This window comes from Poecilia latipinna, unplaced genomic scaffold (genome assembly GCF_001443285.1).
Source record: "Poecilia latipinna isolate Pla-1442-1.1 unplaced genomic scaffold, P_latipinna-1.0 Scaffold96, whole genome shotgun sequence".
Lineage (NCBI taxonomy): Eukaryota > Metazoa > Chordata > Actinopteri > Cyprinodontiformes > Poeciliidae > Poecilia > Poecilia latipinna.
The window spans coordinates 542,972-564,872 of NW_015112712.1; the positions used below are offsets into that span (position 1 = coordinate 542,972).

At 40.7% G+C, this 21,901-nt stretch overlaps 1 protein-coding gene across 2 annotated transcripts in view; it reads left to right on the forward strand.

The window, feature by feature from the left end:
- The first annotated feature begins 2,365 nt into the window (after nt 1-2,365).
- Nucleotides 2,366-21,901, forward strand: part of adcy9 (adenylate cyclase 9) — a 43,038-nt gene continuing 23,502 nt past the window's right edge. For both annotated transcript variants that reach the window (XM_015025898.1, XM_015025907.1), the window contains exon 1: nt 2,366-5,755. In XM_015025898.1, coding sequence (XP_014881384.1) covers nt 3,943-5,755 — 1,813 coding nt within the window. In that variant the 5' untranslated portion in view covers nt 2,366-3,942. The remainder of the gene's footprint in view (nt 5,756-21,901) is intronic.

The following is a 21,901-nucleotide window of genomic DNA, read 5'->3' on the forward strand; positions in this document are numbered from 1 at the left end:
CTTGTTCAGAAAAAATGTTGTGATTATTCAGCTACAATGCAGAAAGATTTTAATAACCTTTTTTCCATTTGTTGAGTTTCTTTCTCACACTTCGCCCCTTAGTGTTTCAGGAAGAAAGTCTCAATTTGTATTTGAAATTAGTCAGTTATCATAAATTGGAGAGGAGTGTGGTTCAGCATGAGTCCATGCCACGGCATTCTGAGCTGCCACACTCATAAGCATCTGACTGTAAAATAATCCCCAAAAATATCAGGAGAACTATTGCAAATAGAACATCAAACACTAAGGTTTCACATGACTAAGCATATAAAACTTGCATAATGTGACTGTTTTAATATCCTTTGTAAAAAAATATTTTATTGTGGCTCACTTGAGAGTAGGATGAGTTTTGAGGCTGGATGACTATACTGCACTTTTACAATGTGGGTTTAATGCGTTTGATCCAGACCAGTCCAGTTTTCTGCAACTCTTAGATGTCAACACAGCTAATTCAGATATGGCTGAAATACATCAGCAAGCATTTCCTACAGAAGTCCTGTAGAATCTTGTGATGGCAACATAATGCTGTGGGACTGCTTTTCTTCTGTGAGTAAAGGTAAGTTGCTTGGAGTTGATGAGAAGTCAGGCAGAGTTCAGTATGGAATAATATTTATTAGGAATAACGCCTAATATCAACCCTTAATAACGTCCTCTGTTTGACACTGCTGGTTTAGATCAAAACCAGTCCAGATTTAAATCCAACTGCGATGATGCAGAAAGTCTTGAAAACTGATGCAAACCCCAGTGTTTACATGCGCAAAGCTAGGAGACCTGCAGCTTTATAATGCTCAAAGAGGTGTTTCTACAAAGTATTAACTCAGAGGGATGCTTGCAAATGCCAACAAATGTTTTAGATTTTTAAGCAAGAAAGGCTCAAGTCTGGAACAGCACAGCAAAGATATGGTCTGAATCTGAATTATTAAAATTACATAAGCATATAGTTGCATTTCTAATACACATCGATGAAATAAAATCCTAATTTAATCCTCAAGTACTGGTTGTTTTCAAATGATTATAGCTTTTTTCCTATTTTATGCAGCCTAGTTTCAGTGAACATTTGCTGCGTGTTAATAAGAAGTCCTTTCACAGTGCCCAAATGACAACGACGTTAATAACACGCTGGTTGAAATGTGTGACAAATCACTTTGTAAGTGACAACACTTCTGTTCATTTTCAAACTTAACCCCAGCAAATAAACTAGACTGTGAAAGCAGAAAACACACAATCTTTCTGATAAGCACTTAAACAAATGAATAAAGAACAAACAGTAAAACAGTCCTGTTTTTGTCCCACCTAATACACTTATTTAGATAGCTTCCTTGTAATTTCATTGGTATGCCTCTGAGTTTTCCCAGTCAATTTTGATTATCAAGTTTTTTAAATCCATTTAGCTATATTTATTAGTGCTCACTAATTGCACAGTTTTCCTTTCCTGTCATACTACTGCAGATGCATCTTTATTGTGAGGCTTTGTCATTGAAATCATCCTGATGCTTTTGTTTTTCCCTCAGGTACATGCATTTATTCTAGCCCTCCCTCCCAGTACTCAGCTGCTCTGCGTGTGGACGCCAAACACAGCAAACAGCAACGTCAAGCTAATGGGGACAGGGAAACCGGATGTCGGGCAGTTTCAAAATAAACCTATATAGTGTACATTATGAGGGTGTTGCAAAGTTATTAAATAACTTCTTTATTAGTTTGGGGAAGGGAATTGATGTTAAGGCAGTAGTAACAGCTGTCACTAATTTCTGCCGATTGATAACAGCTTGAAAAATAAAGCAAAGACTGAAATAAAGGAATAGCATTTCATAAAAATTAATCGCTGTTAGATTGAAAAGATAGACTGAAGATGCTTTACATGGCTATAAATAAAAAAAATAGTGCTGTTCGCAGAGCAAGTTGCTGCATGTCACTCAGTTATCTGGCAACCAATGTCTCTAAATTACAAAGTTTTGAGAGACAAAGATAAAGACAAGGATGCGCATCTTGTTATTGCAACAAAGGGTTCACGGGGTTGAACGAAAACGTATGCCACTTTTGTTGCGTTTTTTTTTTTTTTAATTTGTAAATAAATTTACACCATGCATAACTAGACTAATTTGATTATTGGTCATTCACACCAAATGCAAAAGTCATCCGCCAAACAGCATTTTTAATGTTCTTAAATAGAAAGGATCAAAGTATTTCATGCTGTACAATCCTTTGAGGATTCTTTGTCGGAAGAAAGTTGGAAATTATATGCACAGATGACAGTTTTATTGCTAAAGGAAAAAGCGGAAGTGGTTGTTGTTCCATCCTGAGGTAAATTTATCCGTGCTTGATTCTCTCTCGCTCGCTCGCATACACACACACACACACGCACACCGTCTCCGTGGTCGCGGCTGTCAGCGCTCTGAAGATGGTGGCGGCTGCCTCTCTGATCCCGCCACACAGTCGCTTCAGCTGCTCCATCGTGTCAAACATGGCCAGATAACCCCGAGAGAAGATATTCTCGTCGCAATGTGGACTCTACAGAGGGATTCAGAGAAAGGCTCTGATATCGTTTTAGTCTCGGGGTAGAGTGGAATCATTTAGCGCTGTATGAAAACACCATCTCCTGTCTGATTCAATTAAAGTGGTTGGATCGAGGCGGGGCTCTCTGCTTTGTAACCTGTGGGGCTGAGGTGTGGAAGGGGAGCGCAGGTGGGGACCTTTTTCATTAGCTCCACTCAGTCTCTGTGGGCTTTTTGTCTTCTTGCGTTCGCAAAGGGTGACCCAGCTTTTACAGGGAAACTTCAGACAAAAGGAAAGAGTCCTGCACTCCGCTCAAGGCTACAGTTTTATTTTCTCCCTCGCAGCTGCCAGGTGGACTCCCTGCGCTTCGGATATTTGGACTACATAATAGAGATTTTTCTTTCTGTCACGGCGGACTGGTGACATGCGGTGGGATTATACAAACGGAAAAAAAAAAAGAGAAAAGAAAATGAAAAGTGCTCCGTGAATGTCCTTAAACAGCGTGTTTGGGCAGGAGTCACCCACAGACACGCTTTTGCGGGGAAAAAAAATCCAAACATTCCTATTGGCTGTTTCCTCCACACGCGCCTGGACTTCTGCAAGAGCAGCTCGCGCAGAATCCTCTGTGAGTTTGGATACGGAGCAGCGGCGGAGACACCGGAGTGGGAAGGCAGGAAAACACGGGGCTCCGTGTGTGAGAACATTTGGGATTAGGCCCTGCAGCAAGAAGCATGTGGCATGCATTTAAAAGCTTTTGGTGTGTGTTTCTGCGCTCACGTCGCCTCAGGTGTGGGAAAAACCTACCGTCTTTTTGATCACAACTTGTAATATGAGAACCCGTAACTCTGCGGACGAGTTACTTTGCCTGAACTTTTGCCCCGTCCCGTAAACAAAATTTTACAGGAAGTATTGCTTTACATAGACAACGTGAGGAAGTGGGGGCTAAAGACTGAATGTGGACTGGGCATTTAAAGTACTCAGTGGGTTATCTAAAGAAAGCTCTTTAAAAAAAACCCTCTCAATTAGGCTTTCATAGTTTTCTAAGCCACTTCCTGCTCCTAACCTTTAGTTTTGGGATAGATTTACAGTTTTATGTAATATTTTCCAATGACTGGAGCAATCCCTGGGCTGCTTGGAGTGGAACAGAGCAGGCAGCGAATGAACCTTGCAGTCTCAAGTGCGTCTAAACAGACGGGAATGTAGAGGAATGCAGCGATTGACGTCAAGAGGGGCAATAATGAACTACTCAAAAACTTTCAATAGTCTTCTGGTATTGCTGCAACCAGAGTACTGAACTCATCTCCTTCTACTGTGTCCACATGCTTTGCCTTACTTCTCTACCTAGGTATTTGTCATGATTAACGGTGCCTTCTAATAGTTGTTTTCATTTCGAATAGAGCAATAGACAACATGGCATCTCCCCAGCATCAGAAACTGCTGCCACACAACACAGAAGTGAGCTGTGACTCGAGCGGAGACGGAGGCGTCTCGGTGCGAATTGGCAGCAGTGTCAAGCACAGGCACGGAGGAGGGCCGCTGGGCTCCATCGGGGGAGGCTTCATCGGGGCCACCAAGCACTGCAAGTACAGCATTTCTTCTAGCTGCAGCTCTGGCGAGTCTGGGGTGAGGAGGCCCATGGTGAAGAGTTTCCGTGCTCATAAAGGGATGCCCCAGCTATTCGAGAGGTCAGCGGGTCATTTCTGGGATCCAAAGTTTGACTCGTCTATCTTGGAGGAGGCCTGTAGAGAGCGATGTTTCCCTCAGACCCGGCGACGCTTCCGCTATGTGCTCTTTTATCTGGTGGCTGCCAGTTTCCTCTGGGGGTTGTATTTTGCTGCCCATCCTTCCTGCTGCGACATAGTTGTTTTTCTCCTCCCTACTGCTTCCTTCCTCATCTTCTGCCTTCTCCTCTTCCTAATGACTTTTACCAGGCTTTATTCCCGCTGCTACAACCAAGCATCTCTGCTGCTTATCCTTGTAACCTTCATATTGACCCTGGCCCCTCAGATTCAGACACTAGGATTCAGGAACCCAGATGGCATGTCACCTGATTTAGATCAAGAAGAATTCAGTGGCATGGGACCCATATACAACACGTCCAATGACAATCTTATTAGGGGTTCTAATAAGTTCCCCTGCCTTTCTCCTGTGGGCACTTTCTCCCTCTGTATTGAGGTTCTGCTATTGCTGTACAGCGTTCTACATGTTCGACTTTATGCATCTCTCATGCTTGGGTTGTTGTACTCTGTCTTATTTGAGACCCTGGGCTGTTTACTCCCAACTCAGGCAGGAGGGAACTGGAGCTGGGCCTTTTCATCAGAGCTGGAGATGTTCAGTTGGTTGGGTCCAGCCAAAGCCCTGCTTCATCTTTGCGCTCATGCGATTGGCATTCATTTGTTCGTTATGTCTGAAGTGCGCTCGCGCAGCACCTTTCTTAAAGTCGGACAGGCTATTATGCACGGAAAGGATCTGGAGGTGGAAAAAGCCCTGAAAGAGAGGATGATCCACTCGGTGATGCCAAGAATTGTGGCAGATGAGTTGATGAAACAAGGCGATGAAGAGATTGGCGATAATTGTGGTAAACGTTACTCTACCGGCGGTGCAGCTGCAGCCCTTTCCAGCCCAAAGAACAACAAACGCAAGAAAACCTCAATTCCCCGAGGCCAGATCATCTTCAGACCCTTCAACATGAAACGAATGGACCCCGTCAGCATCCTCTTCGCAGATATTGTCGGCTTTACCAAAATGTCTGCCAACAAATCGGCTCATGCCCTTGTTGGGCTTCTAAATGACTTGTTTGGACGTTTTGACAGACTTTGTGAGCTCACCGGCTGCGAGAAGATCAGCACTCTGGGAGACTGTTACTATTGCGTAGCTGGATGCCCAGAGCCTAGACCAGACCATGCCTACTGCTGCATAGAAATGGGCCTCGGGATGATTCAGGCCATTGAGCAGTTCTGTCAGGAGAAGAGGGAGATGGTGAACATGAGGGTGGGCGTCCACACTGGCACCGTGCTGTGCGGTATCCTGGGGATGAAACGCTTCAAGTTTGATGTTTGGTCAAACGATGTCAATCTGGCCAATCTGATGGAGCAGTTGGGTGTGGCTGGAAAAGTCCACCTTTCGCAAGCCACTTTTGACTTCCTGGATGACCGATACCAGCATGAAGATGGACAGGTCAATGAGAGGATCGGACAGAGTGTGGTGGCTGATCAACTCAAAGGTTAGTATTTTTTATTTTTTTTTAAAATACAGTAAACAAACCAACAAGCTCAGTCGTTGCTGTTATTTGTTTGCAAATATATGAATGTTTCCTCTACTAAAGCAGCTTTGGGGCATATTGGTACTTTTCAAGGTTGATGCAGAGTTAAAAACATGCCTTTGTACCCTGCACTGATCTTCTGTCAAAGGTTTGAGTTTATCTGCTCTTTCTGTGATGTTTAGAGTATGAGATCGTATCACATTCAGACGCCATCTTTTCCCCAACCCCGCCAGCTCACTCTTTGTTCTCCTGCTCAATTACGTTCCTTTTCAAACGTCCTCAGAGTGTCTCATTCTTTTAACCTTACCCTGACCCTGAAGGATTGCTTTGAAGCTATACCCTTATCCCAATAGAGATTTTCCTGCAGTCTCATTCTTATCCATCTACCTTTGTCACTATCCCACCTTCAAGCTGCTTCACTGCAGGGGTTTTATTTTATACATCTATGCAAATCACCTTAGTGTTTCCAAATGGGGGCTTAATGGCTCCTTTCATCCTTTAAAGCTTGCTGATCCATTATCGCTAATCGCGAGGGAAGTGACAGCGTCTGACGAAAGGTGTTTCAGATGGTCTTCATTTGCTCTTTTTAAATTAGGGGCCGTAATCATTTTTGATTTGCTGTGGTGCCTGGATTTTCCGCAGGTATTAAAACTAACCTTGCAATTCACGCAGATTAGCGATTCACATGTGCACATGAATAATTTGGGCTACATAAATTATCAATTTATCTAAATAGCCACTTGACTCGATGTAGATGGAATAAATTTCCCTTAAAATCCTTTCAGTTCCCAGGAAAGGAACACGACTGAGTGAATTGGATATTGTTTACTAGAGAGCAGCAGTGATTTATGAATATGTTTCCTCCCCAACTCTCACTTTAGTCACTTCCATCCTTGGTGTAGCTCCATCTTTTTTCCTCTCAAGGATTAATGTGTTACCTGTAGTGTATTCACCCCCTCCTCATAATCTGTCTCCTCCTTTTATTCCTGACTTCTTTTTTTTTTTGCCTTCATCATTTATTTAGCTTCCCTCTGAAGATTTATTCACTCCCTGTAGGTTTTTTGTGCCAATGAGAAAACTGGCTGTCAGGAGGTGGTTGTTCGCCAGGGCTGTAAAAATCTTTGTGCTGTCTGGCTCAGTCTGTGTAAATCATTCGTGTAACTTTGCAGTGTCCCATCTGGCTGTGGTCCTTGTAGCTTACCTCTACCGCCAAACTTGGTTTGTCAAAGATATGGATCTCTCTGAAGCTGATTCTTTATGCATTTTTGATGTCCTTGTTTTTGAGTTAGTGGGTTACGTTACTGGCTCCAGTTACTATGGACTAAAGGGACAGTTTTGTTTCTGCACATTGTGTAAAAGGTTAACCACATGTGGTAAGTTGAAGGCTACAGCTGTGTCCTGTTGCTCTCTGGGCTCCGATCGGAGGCCTGTGGTTCAGCAACTGATAGAAATGTGATTTTAGCTATGGTGCACATGGTGCCGTTTTGTACAGCATTGTTTCTATCGACGGATGTCCTGATCTGATCCCAAGTTTCAGCCTAGGATCTAATGATGAGTGATTGAAAATGGAGTACCAAACTATTCTCTCTTATCAAATACACGTTTTTGGTGTACAGTTTGTTTTTTTGTGCACAAAGTTTTAAAAAACCCAAAAAGCTGTTTTTAAAATTTTTATTTTTTTTATTGTTTTTGCAAGACTGAGAAAACTATATTGCTCCATTCATGGAGCAATATAGTACTCCTCAGATGAAAAGCATTTACTTTATGAAGCAGGAGACAACTTTTTCTGTATATTCTGTAAACACGAGATGGAACTGTTTTAAATAATGTTGCAAGGCAGGAGCTCAGTCATCAACAAAACATGTCAAAACAGAGAGGAGTCATGCTGTCATGTTAGCTTAGCTGCCAACTGTAAATGTGTTGGGTTCAACAGTAAACCATGTAATAATAATGATAGTCATTGTTTCTTTGCTGGATTTTATGCCTATTAAGTTTTTAAGCACATAGATTATTTTTAATTGTAGTTTTTAATTAAATCTCAAATGTGATTCTTATCAGACATGGCCTTTTTAGATTTGTAACATCCCTAATTTATAGCGGTGTTTATGCAGGCTTTTCTGTTCAGAGTTTTTCTGTTCTTACTGTTCTGGTGTTTCTCCCCCTAAACTGTTTAGCAGGTCAACAGTTGTTAATTGATTTCAGGACTGTGTACTTCTTCTTGTGAATCTGTTTCGATCCCTCACACCAACAGCTAGCTCTACAAAATAGTGTTTTTATCAATCACTAATGCACCAGGGCATTCTAATGGTGACATCTGATGCCATTAAAAATTATTCTAGGTAATACTAAATCTATTTAAAACATGTAATATGAAACATACAGGCTTACGTTTCCCGTTGCCGGTCTCAAAGTTGATTTATTCTGAAGATAATTGCTTAAGCCTGCAAACTAAATATATACTGTACATAAAATAGGTAAAAGAAATTGTAAAATAATTTTGAAGAATCATAGTACGCAGGCTATTTCTGTAACTTCTGAATGCAACTATAATAAGTTTTGATTTATTTATTTTTTTGATGATTTTTTTTCCTCATCAGAATTGTGCTGCATTCTTCCAAGGAGAAGTCGGCTATATTTACTTCAGTTTCCTTTGGAAACTACCCATCTGTTTTCTGTTTTGTGCTAAATGCAGAGTACTGGTTCCTGGTTAATGTTATCCCATTGGAGGAAATGTCAGATTAACTGTATTATGCTGCAGATAAGAGTCAACATTGTTCTCTTCTTTCAAGGAACTGTTGTTTCCGGCAGTTTTTTTTTTTTTCGCCGATTGTGTGTCGGGATATAACATTTTCCTTTCTCTTTAACCCTTTTACTCTGTGAGATCTTTACAAATTTGTATTTGTAATGGACATTTTGAAATGATCCCTCAGGTATCAAGTTATTCAAGTCCACTGCAACTTTCTTCAGACAATCATGGTAAGGTTTTGGTTTTTTTTTTCTCTCTCTCTCCCTCTCTCTATCTCTCTCTGTGGACTTTTATAGTCTGAGCTTTTTCCAGTTGTCAAGTCATGCCACAACCTTTTCCACACATGGCAGCTGCTGCCGTCTTAAAAAGGAAAACTTCCTGCTTGGTTTCACCCTGCAGAGAACCGTGTCTGTTTGAAAACTGTCAAAGCTCTTTGGTTGAGATGCAGAATTAGTCGAGGGCGGGCTATAGTATCTGTGCATACTTAGCTGCTGGTTTGAAGGGGCTTAGACATGTTTTTTTATGCTTTTTGGGAGTTGTGCTGTTTGGTATGTATGCTGGGAACCTTCCAGACTGATGCTTGAAGTTGGGAGGAATTAATTAAACCACATGAAGTCTTCCTCACTTTGATGATCTTCAAAAGGCTTTGATTCATTGGAACTTGTGACAGCTCATTTGCATAATTATCAAGCAGGATCTGCAGTAACCAGTTGTTTCAAAGTGTGCACTCTTTCCCTTCAGCCCAGTAAAGCTTACTGGACAGCTGTATCACCTCCTCCCACACCACGCTCTTCTTTTTTTGGCCTGAGGGGTATTTCTAATTAAGGAAGACTGGATAATCTCTGTGGCTAAAGTGATTAATGTTAGTAATTCTGTCTCGACATATCTCCCCACACTAACCCGGTGTTGTTCCGACCCCCGAACACAGCGAACGCCTGCCCAGCAAAACATTTTTATCACTGGAAATGATATTGATTGCCTATAATTAGACTGCCATGACTGTGGTTATTTACGATGATACAACAATAGGGTAGAGAAGGAGAAAGTGTTTCATGTCGGATATAAAAGAAAGGAAATCTAGGCAGAGCATGCGATATGACGCAGAAGTCAGTTTTTGTATAAAGCGGTGAGATTTCTACCTTTTTAAAGCTTCTGTGCAAACCTTAGTAAATCATTACTACTTGCAAATGTTGCATTAGATGATGCAACTCTTGTCCTTGGTTATTATTAAAGAAACTGTGAGATTCATATGTAGACACCTTCACACATCTGCCATGTGAAAGCTGCCCCATCGGGCTGCATTGTCACTTTGGAAATTGTACAATATATGCCTGAAGCTCACTGTAGCGGCTGCAGCATTTGACCTTGATCATAGCAAATGAGGCCAGTTAAGCTTTAGCCAAGTATTTTATTCTCTATGTAGCAATTCCCTTTTCTCTCAGGCTAATGGTTTGTATTGTAAATGCTGTTTGATAAAGGAACTGAGCTACATTTGCGGTTTGTTTAATTTTACTTCAGCTTTGTTAAAGAAAATTTTGAGCAAATCAATTTAGAAGCATTTCAGTGTCATTTTGTATTGAAACAGGCGAATCCACCAATGCGTTTTATGTGCTTAGCAAGATTGTTCATATAAACTAGAGGTGGGCAGATTGATCCAAAATATTGATACCAAGTCGGTATCAGTATTGGATTGATACTAGTGTGGTAAGATGAATTAATTACTTTTAGATTCCCTCTTGAAATGTGTTTTATTTTTGCATTATAGTTTCTCAATTGTACTTGGATGTTTTGATTAGTTCTCAAATGCTGATTTTTTTTTTTTGCACTTTATTCAGAAAAGTACACAAAGATTTGTTTTTTGATTGTTTCAGTTTATCATTTTTATGTTTTTAAAGTAGTTTTAGACACCTATCAACTTTGTCCAGATTCTTTCCTTGGTTTAACAAAACTAATCCAAAGGAAACACATCTATTGGTCAGACGTTTGATGATACAACAAACTTTGATAATAAAAAGTATCGAAAATATGGTTTGCTTGAGTCCCAGACCCTCAGAAACGGCATCATAATCTTTCTAAAACAGATGGTGTCAAACACGGTACTTCATTTCACATTTGTGCTGAAATTTAGATTGTGGCAATATGTGTTGCTTTTTGAGATATCATGGCCTCCATGTTGTCAGGTTCTATTTAACCTCCAAGTAGCAAAACTGTTTACACAGCTCTGCGTGTAGCGCTAAAACGCTTTAGTGTAAAAGTCCTTTGAAGGACTCTCTAAGTCAGTGGTGGCATTATGGTAATTCCAGCTGTACTTAAAGAAGCAGTGGCCAATAAATGATTAGTAGATTAACCCCTGAGTGACTCTGATGGAGACAGATTTTCAGTCCAGTAGATGCCTGAGCTAAGGAGCAGTGTGTGAATGTTCTTGGCAGTTCGCTCCGGGGTAAAATGAGGCCATATACATTTAAACCTTTGTATTGCGCTTCTCCCAAGACACCATTTGCTGGAGTGTTTGGGCCCGTGCTCTGCCTACATATTGCTGCCCTTGACTAAATTTAAACAGTTTGACTTTTTCACCACAATATATAGTCGGCCATCCTTTCTCTCTACAGTGGCAATCAAACCCTTTACATCATTTATATCTACTCTCCTAAAACCGACTCTGTACACACACACACATCTCTGCTGTAGACAGGCAAGAGGCGTTGATGAACTACGCTAAGTGGAGGTTACAGAAGTAGACACTGAGACAGTGTGGGGATGGTGTGGCTGCAGTTGTGATGGCGTTTTGTAAAATGAATGAGTGTTAAGTAGATTCACACATAGTTGGCGTTCCCTCGAGTCTCGGAGCACGACGCGACTCCACAGATCTGTCAGGGGAGTGAAAGATCCAGCCAGACTCTGAACTGTGATATATCCAACCAATCCCCCAGCTACAGCATCTTGGTTCTGCATGGTAGATTACAGCTTTACCCAGAAAGCAATGTTATCCCACCGCACTGCACTGTGTTGCACTGTACTGCGCATTTTACTTCAGCAAAGCATGGAGCTGTAGCTGGCAGCAATTCGTTATCATTTATCTGAACTAGGGTGTGAACCATTGTCGGGCTTCACAAACACCGTGGCATTGTGGGAAGGTTACCGAAGGGCTGGGATGTGTGGAAGAGCTGATGTTTCATACCTGAGATCATTAGGATTATCTGCTGTGTTACATACTCACCCAGTTGGGATATTAAACCTGGACATGTTCAGAGTTCTTCACATGTGTACTACAATGTAATCTACCATGCAGAACCAAGATGCTGTAGCTGGGGATTGGGTGGATATAACACAGTTCAGAGTCTGGCTGGATCTGTCACAACAAAGGAAATGTATTGAGCAGTAGAAGATATGCGTTATCCTTTCTGTATTACATCAATGGGGTTTCTATTAAACTAATATTGTTACACTGAGTGATAGTTCATCAAAATTATGTTGTTTTTTTTTAAAAAAAAGGTTTGTACACCTTACATCTCGTAACAATGTTTGATTTGGTAAATCTGGTCCTAAGTGATAAATCAAGTCTTTTTTTTTCTCTCTCATAAATATTGACGGCATCCATTTATGAGCTGGAGCATCTGCCCTGATGAAATAGGAGAGTAATGTGCGCTCCAGGTTTGTATCTTAGCTGCTCCATTAGCCACTGTTGAACTGGTGAGATGATGCAGACAGGCCATTAAAAAGCAGCCATTTCTTTCAATAGGTTTTGGACTGTCATGGATCTCTAGCAAAAAAATAAAATAAAATAAAATAAAATCTAAACAAGAAGACCAGACTAAATTATACCAGACAGAACATGGACAAACACCAGGACTTCTGGAATAATGTTCCAAATGAATCTAAAATGTTATTGTTTGGGCACAAGAGCTGAGGACAAGTTTAGCACAAACCGAATGGAGCATTCCTGGAATAAAACCTCAAAGTAGCTGTGAAACATGGAGGTGGACGTGTCTTGGTTAGCTCAACAGGTAACACTTTATTTGAAGGGGGGTGAATAAGGCTGTCATGACACTTTCATTAACATGACATAACACCTGTCATGAACATGAATAAGCCTTCATGAATATTTATGACTGTTGTCATAAAGCGTCATTTGGTAAATTATGACACTTTTAATACAAAGTTGACATTATTCAAAATGTCTTTATGACAACTTGACATTAACAAAGAAATCATTACTGATATAAATTTGTTATAAAAGTATTACTGATTGCACTTTAAAAATGAGGTAACTTTATGTTATTAAAGGTAAGTTTAAACAGTAATGATTTATTGGTTCATGTCAAGTTGTCATAACAAAGACATTTTGAATAATGTCAACTTTGTATTAAAAGTGTCATAATTAACCAAATGACGCTTTATGACAACAGTCATAAATATTCATGAAGGCTTATTGATGTTCATGACAGATGTTATGTCATGTGTCATGTCACAAGTGTCATGTCAGTCTTATTCAACCCCCTTCAAATAAAGTGTTACCGCTCAACATCATAGAAACCACCATGATTTCCACTGTATATCTTGGGGTTTGAGGAACATGTAAATCTGTATTCAAAAAAATAAGCTGAACATCAGAGTGAGGCAAAATGTATCACTGATTCCATCTTTGGACCGGCTGAGAATGAAGGAATGATGAGTAAGAACAGATCTGGATGTCACTGAGATACTGACTTTAAACTAGCTGTACATGCTCCAAATCCCTCACACTGGAAAGTTTGTGGTCTTTTTATTCCTTTGAAAATATTAGATATCGATACGTCTACATTTCTTGACAAAGAGCGGAATATTTAATGGATTGTTCTATTTTTTTCCCCCCACATTTACTTTAGGGAAATATGGAAGAAGACTGATTTAGAAACAAGTGATTATCCCTTCATCTTTACACGATGCAATAAAATCTTAAATATAAGAAAAGTAGGAGTCCTTAAATGATTAAAATTACATTCGCTAATAAAACAACAAAACCCTTTGGAGTCTGATATAAATTGAGGAAAGCTCAGCAGTACTAAAATAATGGAAACTGCCCAATCCAATGCTATATCATTATGTATGCAGTTTGAGCTCAGAGACGAGGTTGTTGTTTTGCTTCCTGACTGACAAATGCAGTGAATGAAGAGGTGAGACGAGGCCACGCTGAAAAGTGGTTGAATGCAGTGAAATACGGACTGATGTACTGTTGCCTCTTAAGACATGTCCTATGCAAGGCTTTTTCTGCATCACACCTGCAACACACTCAATCTGTGCACCCTGGGCATACGAAGGCTAACTGCCATGGCAACCAGCCTCATTCAACAGCTATTGAATGAGACGAGGGTCAGTTGGGTCTTTTCAGACAGGTGGTACGATGGAGAGAAACAAGCCAAATTGACTTAATTTGACCGAATCTCAGACTTTCAGATTGTTGCAGAGTAAAGCCTGTTCTTTTTTTTTTTCTTGAATTTTAGAACAAACAGCCAAGCATGTGTATCTTCAAATGGAGCAGAAATGCCTCTGAAAGCATCAAAAGCCTTGGGGGGGGAGTGTAAGGAGAGTGTTTTTCTCTTGCTTTCTCAATGTGTCGTTCGTGGTTTGTCATTTAACTCTCCTCTGGTTCAGCATTTGTTTTGTTGTGGAAGCTCTGGTGATGAATTGTTTTCATGAGTCACTTATGCCGTCTAAGCTTTTTTCTTTTTACCCCGTTTTGTGATCAAGGGTGCAGAAAATGCCAGCAGTCCTCAACAGTCACACACTTTGCCTTTTAGTGACATTGACAGATGGAGCTCACTGTTGAGGGGACGCACTGTAACCTCTAGTTCGATCCACCACACCTCTCCATGTTGGACCCCTAATTCTGCTCTTGCCCTTCCAGTTGTCTTTATGCAGACGGCTTCACAAGCAGTCACACCCCGTCTGTGGCTGCAGAGACTCGTCCCTGCGCTCAGCGGGGAGCGAGCATGTGATAAATAGAGGTGTGAATTATGAATGAGTGAAGATGAAGGCTCTGCCGGTGCCTGCTGAAGCCCACTGCTGCCGCTGCTGCTGCTGCTGCACTCGAGTTGCACGGATTGATGGCACCATTTGGAAATGACTTTCCTTAATGATTGCCTGTGCATTTTTTGCTTGCGCTATAAATAAGCTACTGCCAACTGCTTCATTATTGACGGTTTACGATGCGGAATTGAATTACGCCATTTTCAACTCTCCGGTCTCAGAACGAGGAAGCACTCTGACATGCTGGACTCGCACACCCTTCCTGTGTTACTTCTAAAAATGTTTGAGCAATTATCTTCACCTTCCGTTTGACCACTTGTTTCTGGTTCTTTTCCCCTGTAGTTGCATTATTTTCTTAACCCACTGTCTGTGGTTTATAAGAGATGTGGTAACGTTTTCCACAAATCTAGTAAAATATTGCAAGTTTCGTAGACGGTTTGTGATTTCTTTTGTGGTCTTGTATTCTTTTTGTTCCGTTTTGTTGTTGCAGATGCATATCAGAAATGTACTAATCAGGTTCTTATTGGCCCATATCGATTTGTGATTTTCTTTAAAGTCTGACCTGTGTGTTTCAGGGTTTTTTTATTTATTTAAACAGAAGCTATACAGAAGTGCACATTTTACTTGCCAAATGGAATATGAACATGAAATTATGATGTCAACTCGCTCCATCTTATAATAATATTAAAGATTTCTCAATTAATTAAAGCCTTTCACATCAGGGCATTTAAATTGAATACCATGTCCTTGCATTTAAACCAGAGATGGTTTGCTTTTCTGATGAACTGAAAGGAAGTTATAAATCAAAGATGATTTAAGTGTAAACATATTTATATTAAATTTCAGATGAAATCACTCCTAATTTGGATAGTTGTCCTTAACTTCTATCAGATATATTATTTTTACTAGCTATTAGAAAAGTGCATCTCAGAATATGTAGAAAAGGTTTGACTCTTTAGTTTCTTTCCAGTGTTTGACCAGCAGGTCACTCTTCGGAGCTGGTGGATTGAGCAACACTAAACCATATTCTTGCAACCTATTCAAAGCAAACACTGATTCTGTGGCAGGCAGAACTGGCACTAAAATGCCACAAGCCTTTTACTCCGAATAGATCTTTATTTTCTTAACATCTTATAAAACATCACAATGACATTTACAGTTGTACGTACTTTGCGCGTCCTAACTGCCTTCTGAATTTTTTATGCCTTCCTCAGACAAGCTTTTGTATATCCTTTTAGCATCTCGTCAGCTTTGATGGTGCATTATTCATTCATGTATGGCACACGAAAAGAATAAAAACTGGATTGCTGGAGCTATGAATTGCTCCATAGATTATTTAATATGTAGGTCAGTGGAGCATTCGGCCTGTCAGAAGGGGAACCTCTGTGGAGGATGGATATGCAACTCTAAGGAGGTCAAGTTAATTTTTGTTTCTTCTTATCCTTTTAAAGCCCTAAATGCACAACCTACATATTGAGTCTTATTTGTTCACAGTAACGTCTTTAGTTGCTGTTTAAAGGAAGAACATTAGGAGACGATGGAGACAAATTTGCAGTTCACTCACCATTTATCAAACTCCCTCGTGGCATTTTACTCACTGGGTGAAACGTAAGATGTGGAGTATTTAACAATGGTGCTTGGTTGCATAATGTCAATGTGTGAAAAATCGCGAAAAAGCAGAATCAGCCTGATTTACTGTCAGAAGACACAGGTAGATGCATCAACAATCGCCTGAACCAGTGACTACCTTACAAACGGAATAAGTAAAATGATAAAAGAAGAAAAGTTTTCGTGTCCAACCGGGGGAATGCACTCTTACCATTCCTGTTCACTATGTACATCAGAGCGTACATCTTGAGGAAACTGAGATCCTCCAGTGTTTGACGCAAGAAGCTGCATATCTTCTATTAATCGGTTGCGGAGAGCACAGTGTCTTCTGCCACCATCTGTTGTAGCAGCAGGCTGGGTCTGTTCTGAGGACGACCATGAGTTTATGCTGCAAAGAAGGATTCTTGTAAAAATGAACACCATTACAGACGACCCTGAGCATCGACTTCATCAGACCATCTTAAAACAACAGTGTCTTTAGTCAGAGGTTTCTTCAGAGTCGCTGTAATACAGAAAGCTACAGGAGACTCTCCCTGCTCACAGCATCTTCGTCTTTTTGAAGGATAGTAAGAATTACAGTAACTCGTGTTGACATCTCTTTGTCTTTATCAATTCTGTATTAAAAAAAAATCGGAAACCCCATATTGAAGATTTTCAGAAGGGAGTTTGCCTTTAATGCTGCAGTAGTAGCTGCTTCTCTAATGTGTTTAATCCCTACAAGGAACAGTGTTATAACCAGCCCTGGCTGTCCGTTACTTAATCAGCGTTTAACGTGTTGGATCTTCACAACCTGCACCAATTTATGGCATGACTTGCAGTGAGATGACGCATAAAGAGGAATTGCTAACAGTCAGTACTGAGCTCGAGTCAGTAAAAATGTAAATATTTGAGAGTAAAAATGATACTGTAGTTTTTATTCTATCCCTCGACTTTGTGCTTGTATGCATGTCTGTAGGGAGAAGAGACGATGTAGGTTGGTGCGTCATTGTGTTTCTTTAAAATGCTCAAAAGATCTCTAAAAAGGATTCTGAAAAGAGGAGAGGGGTTTTCCATTTCATTTTATCCTCTGGCTGTCTGTCTCAGTACCTGTACATTGGATGGTGCCATAACTTAATGTGTGACAGAAGAACCTAAATAGGACTCAGTTTAATTTGACTGAGATCAGATGATGTCCTTGTTTCTTGTCCATCTGCGTGTCCCTTCTGTGTCTCACTAGCTGTCAGCTGCTCCTCCATCCAGACTCCGTAGCTTCAGGAATCCCCCATGCTGGCTGTCCTGAAGGCCACTACTGACTGAACCTGTCAGAGTGCTAAGTACCTGATATATTCCCTACAGAGGTGACTTCCCGTCCTTTCATCACTCTGTAGTTGTCCGTCTCCTCCTTTTTCTTTACTCCGTCTACTTTTCTCTCTCTGCTTCTGTCTCGCTCATTGAGCAACTGTGTCGAAGTGCTGCCTCTGCACATTTTAAAGTGCACCATCATCAACAATGCAACGTTACAGGAATGTTTCTGAGCAGGCCCGGTATCAGATTGTTTCTGCCCTTCCCACTGATCCATGAGTCACTTTGAACCCTTCGACTCGTCGTCTTTAGGAGTGCGAGGCGGCGCGATACAAAGACGGTATACGTAACTTACCCCTTGTTCAGACCAGACGCTGAGATAATTAAGATCCTCATTTATTGCAGAGGATCCAGCGCATTTTCCTCATCAGCCCCCCATTGAAGAGATGCCATCACTCAGAATGCGTTATTATTAGAGCAGAAAACCAGGGGGGACAGGTGGTGAATCAGAGGTTGAAAGGAGCTTTGTCTTGCTTTGCTGTGCGCTTTGATCATTTTCCCACTCTCACATCTCTGGTCACTGTTAAATCAATAGGGTAGTGCTGCTCACAGCCGCACATCGATATGATCTCAGGCTGAGATATTTCAACCATTTCGAGTAAATGTGAAGCTGTGTGTGTGTGTGTGTGTGTGTGTGTGTGTGTGTGTGTGTGTGTGTGTGTGCGTGTGTGTGTGTGGGAGGTCAACAATGCTTTATGGCCCTTCCTGCAGCTTCTCACCGAGTATTAGTGATTGTAATAAGAACACTGTTTTCCCACACTTTGCTTTGCAAATTGATATTTTTGAACATGCATTTTGCCATTATGTATTTTATTTTATTTTATTTTTGAGAAATCTTTTACACATGGTTAGCATCATACTCTTCTGGTCCTTTCCAGTCAGAAGAGTGATGTTGGGCAAATTAAAAGATTAATATAAGCACAGATCTGCTAGCAGGAGAGATCATTTTGGTCAAATGTGTGTATATTATTTTAAGGCAAAATTAGAAATAAATCATCTTAATTACAAAAAAATCTTCTCAAAACAAAACGAAAAAAAATGTTTTCCTTCAAAAGCATCAATGAGTGGTTTCTGCTGCACAGATGTGCTGAATGGCCAATATAGTCACCGTTATGAGAGGCAGCAAAGCGATGTAGGAGAATTTGAACATTCAGGATACAGTGAGTAGACAGGCAAGGAAAGAATGCAAAAAAAAACAAAAAGACGAGAAGGAAAATGAGCAATGGCTCTTCAGATGATGTCAGCTGTAGCAATTCTATGGAGATAACTCTCTGTGCTGATGTGCTGCTGAAGCAAACGGATATGGGCTTGGACACAAAGGAACACAGGAGATAGTCAGACTGCAGATGGATGGGAAGCGAGAGGGAGAAGAAGAGATAGTGGGGGGCACTGAGACTGAGCAAAGCTGACAAAACGAAGAGTGAATGCAGGCCAGTGAGCAACAGAAAGTGAGGGTGTCAAAGATTTTGGAGGGATTTCAACTGTATCTATTGTTCAGCCAACAGAGCATGACAGCCACAGACTGTCGAGGATGGAGGGATAACGGGCACAGAATACAAAAAGAACGCAGAGTGTCGGAGACGGGAGCAGCCAAGTGAGAGTTAAACACGCTAGAGAGATGTCGAGAGTTTTTTTTTTTTTTTTTTGTTTTTTTTTTGGAGTGCTCTGTGTTGGAGCCGGCCTGGAGCCAGGAAAAATGCACGGCCCAAATATGAACGTTTAACCTATCGTCCACCTCTGTTCAGGGCACAGACATAAAGAGGGGAAGGATATTGATGTGTTTCTGTTGATTGCAACGGGAAGAGGAAGAAAGGAAGGGAGATCTCAGGACGGTGTGTTGTGTGAGGGCTGTGTGCCTGTGTGAGAAAGTAGGGCACTATTCTCAGATTAGGTCAGTGTTTTTGTGCTACACTGGGAAAGGTCAGGCTGTGAAAGGCCAGGTGGTGTGTAACTCCTCCTGTCTCTTATCAACTCAGAGGGCTGCATAAATTATCCCAGGTGTCACTGCGGGTTATCTAGGGTGCTTGAGAAGAAATTTTGTTGATTTACCTGTGCCTCTGTTTGACAGACGCATTAGGTGTGGCGTTGGTTGTAGCTCCTGGCTCAGTGTGCCTGTGATACATGGAGTAACTCTGTCAAGCATCTACTGAGGTGATTCCCGATCCTTTTAACTTTATCTTGCTAGATGTCTCTCTATTATTTATAACATTTTTTTTAATTACCTCCAGCTCTGGATTGTAAAACCAAAGAATTAAAGGGGGCTCCCGCAGAAAAAATAGGGTTTATATTTATTGGATTCTTGTAGCCATCAGTGGGTAAATGCAGCTAAAGGATGTACAGTGCCCTATAGACACATTCATATATATTGAGCTTTTTCACATTTCTTTATGTTACAAACTGAAACTTTAATGTACGTCACTGGGACCTTTTAGAGAGAGCCTGCAACAGATATGAATATTGTAAAAAGGAAGAAACAAATCTGGGCAAGAAGTAGCTGAGAGGCCCCTCGTATGGAGAAGCTGCAGAGATTTGCAGCGCCGGTGAACGATTCTGTCGATAAAACCTCATTTCATTGTGCTCTCCACAAATTTGTGGGGGAAAAAATTCCAGTTAATTCCGGAGACATTTCCTACAGTATGTTACTGAGCATGGGAGCTTGAACGTTTCTGATGGAGGGGAAAAAAGCTGTTTTCCCCTCTTTCTAACATTGTAAATAATTCTGCTCACGTCACTGGATGTCCTTTAAAAAGCCCCATCAGAACCGGGATCAGCAGAATTGTTCGACTCCAAAGAGGAAGGTCATCTTCCCCGAACATTCCCCCCCCCACCCCCAACCACAGATCTCACCCATGCTTGGCTCTTGAGGGTTTCACTGTTATAACTTATGAATGCCTGCTATGTGTGGCAATAATCTTTTCTGACATGCTTTATGTATTCCTTTGTCAATCCACAACTGTGTGATGACTCTTATTTCTGCCTCTAATGAAACTGGCCCTCAAATCTTTCTTGAGCATATTTTCTCTATCCCTTATGTCCCCTGTACACCATTCCACAGTAATAGTTTCTCTTAAACAGCTTGAAACGTTGGATAGATTTCCACTCTTTTTTTTTTTTCTTCTTCTGCCCCTCCTGCTCTCTCCCCATCAACGGGAACAAGGCGTACAGTATATCCTTGGACAGAGAAAGTGTGATGTGAGAAGGAGGAAGGGTTCTTGCTGACGGCGCCAAATGGCACAGAGATCTGCTCAGCATAGCAGTGCAAGTTTCTGTGCGCCACCTGCTCTGCTGCCCTCCTGCTCCGATCCCTGGCCCTGAAAGGCAAACCTGTCATTATGAGCAGATCAGACCCACAATGTGTTTGTGTTCGTGTGCTTGTGTGCTGAAGCAAGCAAATCTGCCAAACTTTCTTTTTCTCTTTCTTGCCCTCTGTTCTCCTTTTTTTTTTTTTTTTAATAAGCCACTCTGGGACGGTGATAGTATATATATATAGTTTTTTTTTCTCTGAAGCTCAGGCTGCAAATATAGTTAGAAAGAAAAAACTACATACATCTAATAAATGTCCAGCGAGTTTCACATTTGCATACATCAACTATTACCAAGTACTTTTCACTTGTAGCTGTTATTGTATGCATATGTTTGTCGCCATTTTTTCTTGATTCGCTACTGCTACAACGACGATTGATTCTCTCTTTCTGTAGGTGTAGAAGCAGATCTCTACATCGTCATCCTGTATTCTCCTGCTTCTCTCTTCTTTCTTTCTCCTTAAACCTTCCACCCTTTTTTCTCCCTTTCTCTTTTCCCTTTACATTGCATTTACATATTTACATTATATTCGAAATAGACCCAAAGCCAGATTCTAATGGAGCTTTTAATATATTTATTAAGTGGAGCATTATAGCAAAAGCCGTAATGCTCCACTCGTAAACTGGAGTGGTCTAAATGGCATCTAGTGTCGTCAGAGTGCATATTTCTTCATTCAGAATATAAAAGCCCTACCGTCGTTGTAGCAGTTATTTCCTGGATAAAATGAGTTCTTGAAAAGTAAATAGTCAGAATATGTTGGCATGTTTACATTGTTTACATTTTTAACCATAACTATTTCATGAATAAAATTGTTTCTTAGCCACTTCAAGCATGAAATTGTTACGTTTGATAAGACAGGGTTGCTTTTAAAGTATTTCATAATCATTATTTAATGTACAGTTTTATCATTTTAAAGATTTTTTTTTTGGATGTCTAATTTAACAGTAAGCCTTATTCAAATTTACTTTATCCGTCTCTTCTCAGATGCAACAAACATCTGTTGGCAGCTTTCATTTAAAGAGGCAGGGTAGTAACATTCAAATGCCATGAAAACACTGACTTTTTTTTTTTTAAAACTGCCGTAATGATGGGATTAAAAGTTT